Source organism: Cyprinus carpio, chromosome B13 (assembly GCF_018340385.1).
Source record: "Cyprinus carpio isolate SPL01 chromosome B13, ASM1834038v1, whole genome shotgun sequence".
In the NCBI taxonomy this organism is placed as follows: domain Eukaryota; kingdom Metazoa; phylum Chordata; class Actinopteri; order Cypriniformes; family Cyprinidae; genus Cyprinus; species Cyprinus carpio.
Window position 1 is genome coordinate 10,579,971 of NC_056609.1, and position 6,119 is coordinate 10,586,089.

The following is a 6,119-nucleotide window of genomic DNA, read 5'->3' on the forward strand; positions in this document are numbered from 1 at the left end:
ATAACTTTACAATGTTATCACAACTTCTGGTCTGATGAAGTCTCTTTTTTAAGTGCTATCAAGGTCTCTGGAATAAGACTCAAGAATCTAGGCAATCAAAATCAAAACTTTTATAATCATACTTTTGTGAACTGGGCTAAATAAATATGTTAACAGAACTGAAATTGCCACAGTATAATCAAATGAACACTACAACAAAAAATTAAAAGAAGTCTTCAGTAATCTATAATCTATTTAATCTATCTACGGACCACTTTTTTATTTTATTTTATTTTATTTTATTTTATTTTATTTTATTTTATTTTATTTTATTTTATATTATTTTATTTTATTTTATTTTATTTTATTTTATTTTATTTTATTTAAATTGAGAAAAACGTGAACCTGTAGGACTCGCAGTGAGTGTGTTTGTCCAGGCGGTGGCGCGCGTGACCTTAGTATGCAGCAACCGGAAGCTGCGTGGATCGGCTTCAGATCAGGCAGGAGGCGCGAGGTTTGCTCAAAGTTATGGTTGTTTTGTTTCACATCGCTGTATAGACTTTCAGCTATTTTTGATCTATACAGCATTTACACAAGAAATACGTTTAACCCAGAGGTAGGTTTCTACTTTCCTCACCCGAAACAAGACGAACACGGGAGTGTGTTTGAAGCTGTATTTGTGATTTGTGTTCCTGCCGTCAGATCACGTTCAGAGAGAAAACAACATTGTCCTGTCTTTCTGAATATCCTGCACATGTTTCCTACTGGGATAATGTGTTAATACCCGCCGAGACACTACTCGTAAGATCTTAGTTCAGTACATTATTAAAGTTCATGTGAAAGTGGAGTATTATTACTTTACTGTCACTTAACGTTTGTGGGGGTGTGCTTAAAACCATTAAATTTGTCTACAAACGAACCTAATTTCAAAGTTTTGATAAGACTTTTGATTGAAAGATCTTAAAGATTATGAGAAAAAAATGTAGACAAGCATGTTGACTGGTATTGCACTTTATACTAATTCTCTCGCTCTCTCTCTATGCATACATGCATACAGTGCATACATATATATCCAGTGTAACTTACTGGTTATTTAATATATACCAATCCTGACAGCCATTGTAGCAAAGTCAAAATGTTTAAAAAATGGTTTAATGCAAAAGGTATAATACCATTAAAAATCAAGACATTTTATACAAACTGTTCACAGGGAAGAGTGATATTTTCATTAATATTCATTATATATATATATATATATATATAAATAACAACTTATATATATATATATATATATATTATATATATATATATATATTATATAACATTGTTTTTAATACATAAAAGTTGTGACAGTTTTTTTTTTTTTTTTTTTTTTTTTTTTATATATTGAGTCATAATGAAAATCAATCAGTTTTGAGTTGATTCACTAAAACAGTTCTCAGAAGTCACACAGGAAACCTAATGGCCACCTAAGTTTTTATATCACCTTTTATACAATGATGAAAATAGCATGAATATTTGCTATGTCGCCCAGCCCTAGAAGAATTTCCATGCTATTGTTGTGTGGTACTTCTCTTTTTTTAAAACATTATTAATTGATCCTGTGCCCACTTCTTATGCAGACTGGAGCAGGCCAGGCATGAGCAGCGCACACCTGGACGAGTGGCAGAGGAGGTCCTTTGACATTTCGTCTGGCTCCTGCACACCTGAACAGACGGCCGATGCTTACCGGGCACACGTCCTGTCCATTCAGTATGCATGGGCGAGTACTGAGCTCTCTCCGGCCGGAGCTGCCAGCCTGCTCAGGACCTACTCGGAGCGATACGCCGCTGTCCTGGACTCAGACGACCCACACACAGGGCTAAACAACTATGCAGAGAGTGCACTGCACCTGGCCCGCAATCAAAAGAACCATAGTGACAAATGGGAGTCGTCCCTGACATTTGAAAATGTGTTCAACCTGCCGTGCGTGCAACGGATGATGCAGGCCAGGTCAAAAGAAGGCGCTCTCCTGGTAGATCCGGCAGATGTTAACATCACTGTTGGTGGTGAAGTCAGCAGGGGAAATGAGAAAGGCAGCACTGTCTCTGGTCCTCCTCCTGGATTAAAACGAGAGCCTCTGGCTCATGGGCCCGCTGTGCCTCCACCTAGAGCTGAGTTGGGAAGGGGGGTCAGTAACCCACTTAGCGGTGCTGTAGAGTGGGCCAGAGGACTTGAAGGAGCCCCTCCTCATATGTCTCTGGCACAAAATGCTCCAAAAGCTCCAACAGGGTCTACGCCTATGTTTGGCCATAACATTTTCAGTTCCACAGGCAATGCTATTGTGTCTCAGTCTAGTGTGGGTTGCACAAGTATACAAAATGCACAAAAAGCCAGCCTTCTTTCCCTCCACACACAAACCCCTCCAAGAGGAAGAACTTCTACAGCTCAGGAACTGAAAGCAACAGAAGCTCATTCCCATCACAAGGCGAGCAGGAACCGCGAGGGAGGGGACGGAGAGGAGAGGAAGGTGTCAGCACTAATTTTAGATCAGCACGAGAGCAGTTCATCGTTGACCAGCAAAAAAAGCATTCCCATCAGGGTCAGAGAGGCTCCGCGGCCAACGCTGCTGCAATCACCAAGAAATGCCTTGGGGCGAATCGGTCTCGTGGGGCGTCCTCCAAATTCGTCCCTCCCATGCCAAGGCAAGAGGAAGAGGGCAACTCAAAGGAAAATGCACCACAAGACATGCAACCTGTTGATGAGCGACTAAAGAACTTTGAGCCCAAAATCATTGAACTTATCATGAGTGAGATCATGGACCATGGCCCCCCAGTAGCTTGGGATGAAATTGCTGGCCTGGAGTTTGCCAAAGCCACAATCAAAGAGATCGTAGTGTGGCCCATGTTAAGACCTGATATATTTACTGGCCTCAGAGGTCCACCTAAAGGCATTCTTCTCTTTGGTCCTCCAGGCACTGGTAAAACACTTATAGGGAAGTGCATAGCGTGTCAGTCGGGAGCCACTTTTTTCAGCATCAGCGCTTCGTCACTCACTTCAAAGTGGGTTGGGGAAGGCGAGAAGATGGTACGGGCGCTCTTTGCCATCGCCCGGTGCCACCAACCTGCCGTCATCTTTATTGATGAGATCGATTCCCTTCTTTCTCAACGCACAGATGGAGAGCACGACTCATCCCGTCGGATCAAAACCGAATTTCTTGTTCAGCTGGATGGAGCCGCCACCTCAGCAGAAGATCGCATCCTGGTTGTTGGTGCCACCAATCGGCCACAAGAGATTGATGAAGCAGCTCGCCGTCGCCTGGCCAAGCGACTCTACATCCCTCTCCCAGAGGCTGAGGCTCGCCGGCAGATAGTGACTAACCTCATGTCCCATGAGAAAAGCCAGCTGGGAGCAGATGAGATGGAGAAAGTGGTGCAGGGCACAGAGGGCTTTTCAGGGGCAGATATGACACAGCTGTGTCGCGAAGCAGCCCTAGGCCCCATCCGAAGCATTTGTCTAAGTGACATTGCTACCATCTCGGCAGAACAGGTTCGGCCGATACTCTACAGTGACTTCCAGGAGGCTCTAAAAACAGTGCGGCCCAGTGTTTCTTCTAAAGATTTGGAGTTATATGAAGAGTGGAACAAGACATTTGGCTGTGGTCGCTGAGCGCATGTGTTCTGATTATATTAATTGAGTTTTGCGTTAGTGTGACTAATATTGGGTTCTTTTCTTGAAATAAATTGTCAATTTGTCTTGAGTCTTTTTTTTCATCTTTTTCATGAACATTCTTCTCAGAGAGCTGTGAAACAAAGAAAGACGATCTCTGTTTTTTGTGATTGCGCAAAAAAAAACAAAAAAAAAACAGTGGCATTTCTGTAGTTTCATATTAAGGTATTCATGCAGCCACAATTGATTGACTCAAAATAGCACTCAAGATTTTGTAAAACTGAGCTTGTTACTATATGCCTTCCCTCAAAATTAGCATACCACAGTTGTGTCTTCCTGAAAACAGTTGCATCACAGAGTGGAGCTGCAACTCTTTTCCTTGTAATATAGAGGAAATGTGCCAAGTTTGCACTAAAAAGGAACATGGGGTCTTGAGTTTGTTGTTTCCTTCTGAATGCACTTATCCAAAAGGGAACTGTCAGCTAGTACAATGTTCTGCCCGCCCTGCCTTCTGTGTGTGCAGAATGAATTCAACGGCTCTCCATGTTTACCTGCTCTTGCTCCTGTATAGACAGAGTGTTAGACACCTTAGGGCCAACTCTCCCATTGTGTTGCACCTTGGTGAATGGATTTGGAGGGGAAATTGGGCAACACTGCAGGCATTCTGGTCTCATGATAAGAGTTACCCACAGATCAACTCTTGCAGTGCTCTTCCTGTTGCTAAGCCAGTGTGGTCTCGGACCACATCTGGTAAACCAGAGGAATGGCTTTGTGCCTTGGAAGGGGTTTTAAAGATGGACTCTTCATCTTCCTCCTAGAGGACAGAATGGTTGGTTTAGTTTTTTCAGTTACACATTGTGCCTGTGGAGAACTGGCCATCCGATCAGTATTCAGACTTTTAGAGAATCTATTTTTGTGTTGTTTTCTTAGACTTTTGTTTTCTGGTGAACTCATAGTTGGTGGGAAACCATCAGAGTTGCTATTTTCATAAATTCTTAAGAGAGACCCTTCGATGATGACACCAGCCATAAACCTCACAAACAAATTATGCATTATAGATGCAGATAACATCTGTGGCTTGATGCGTTTACTCTTGATGGATGGATAGGAGCATTGTGGAGCTCTAAATGAGTGGCTGCAGATGGCATAAGGAATAAAAGTACAGTAGCTGGTCCAGTGGTGAGGAAACTCACCCAGGCCAAATTACAAAGTAATGAATGAATGAATTTGAACATGAATAGTTTTGGTCAGTCTACAAAATATGTTACAGCTTTGAATTCATTTATTAGGATTTTTAGTTTTATTTTCAGTAGGCATTGGATTCTGTCTCTTTATTTGGATGTGACAGACTTCCCTGAATTTCGTTTCTGTTTGTTTGCTGTTTGTATATTAGCATAACATCTTCATTGTCAAAGTGAAACTGATTTGTGTTGGAGTGAAACACAAGCTCTGTGTTACGTGAAACCTGATGACTCCATTCTGGGAAAATTGAAAGAGAGTTGGCTGATTGATTTGGTTGCTTCTTGCAACTGCAAAACCATTCTTACAGGAAGTCAGGCTGAACTGTTAATACACCTCAGAAGGCGAGTGGGATTTAACAGTCTAATTCAATTCTAAACTCTGACTCTTGGGTTGTCTTCATCTGCATCCGATTATAGATTGTGCTCACATGAAATGAATCAGTCATGTAATTTTCATGAAACAATCTTAGAAAAACTGGAAGCCCATGAAAAAAGGGTGTCATTTATTTTTCATCTTTTTGTCAAGCGGCTTAATGAATATTTTAGAGTTGCACGGTTGGCCGGAGTGTTGAAACTTTGTAAAATTAGCCAGCAGTGCAAGTAGTAAGTCCATCCCTGAGGAGCAGTGGAAGGCTGTCAGAACAGCAGGGGTAGCCCGCAGCTGGACTATAGGAGGATAGGCACACAGAATCCCTCCACAACCTTTCACTATATATACAGCTAATATTAACCTTTGCATCATTTATTTTCTAGTTTGTCTTAAGCTACACTGTTATTTTTAGACAATTAGTGTGTTGTGTTTAGTGAAATGTCAGCAAAAACATTTATCACTAAAACATTTGAAACAATCTTGGATTTCTCTTTCTGTATGAAGATTGGTTGGTTTTTAATTTTTTTACATGAATTTTTTTAATTTATTTTCTAATTCATCATTCATTCTTTCTTTCTTTCTTTCTTTCTTTCTTTCTTTCTTTCTTTCTTTCTTTCTTTCTTTCTTTCCTTTTCCTTAAAATATCCTTTGGTGCTAACATAAATAGTTTTTTATTAAATGGCTAATGCCAGTGTTCACTATAATGCTGATATCTGTAATAGTCTTTAATGTTATGTGTACATATAGTTTGCAATAATCATACTTATTTACTCATAATTCACTAAAAAAATGTTTTAATAGTTTTATGATATGATAAATCATAAAAATAGAAATGATAAATCTGGCAGTAAAGTTTGAAACACAGGGGGCATTGATTTATG

The 6,119-nt window shown here is 40.5% G+C and overlaps 1 protein-coding gene across 1 annotated transcript; it reads left to right on the plus strand.

Annotated features, from left to right (window-relative positions):
* Positions 1 to 438: 438 nt before the first annotated feature.
* Positions 439 to 3,713, plus strand: fignl1 (fidgetin-like 1). Its single transcript, XM_042736461.1, is given in 3 exon segments — positions 439 to 595; positions 1,602 to 2,342; positions 2,345 to 3,713. Coding segments are annotated over 2 exon segments (2,007 nt in total). The 5' UTR covers positions 439 to 595; positions 1,602 to 1,618; the 3' UTR covers positions 3,628 to 3,713.
* The last annotated feature ends 2,406 nt before the right edge of the window (positions 3,714 to 6,119 follow it).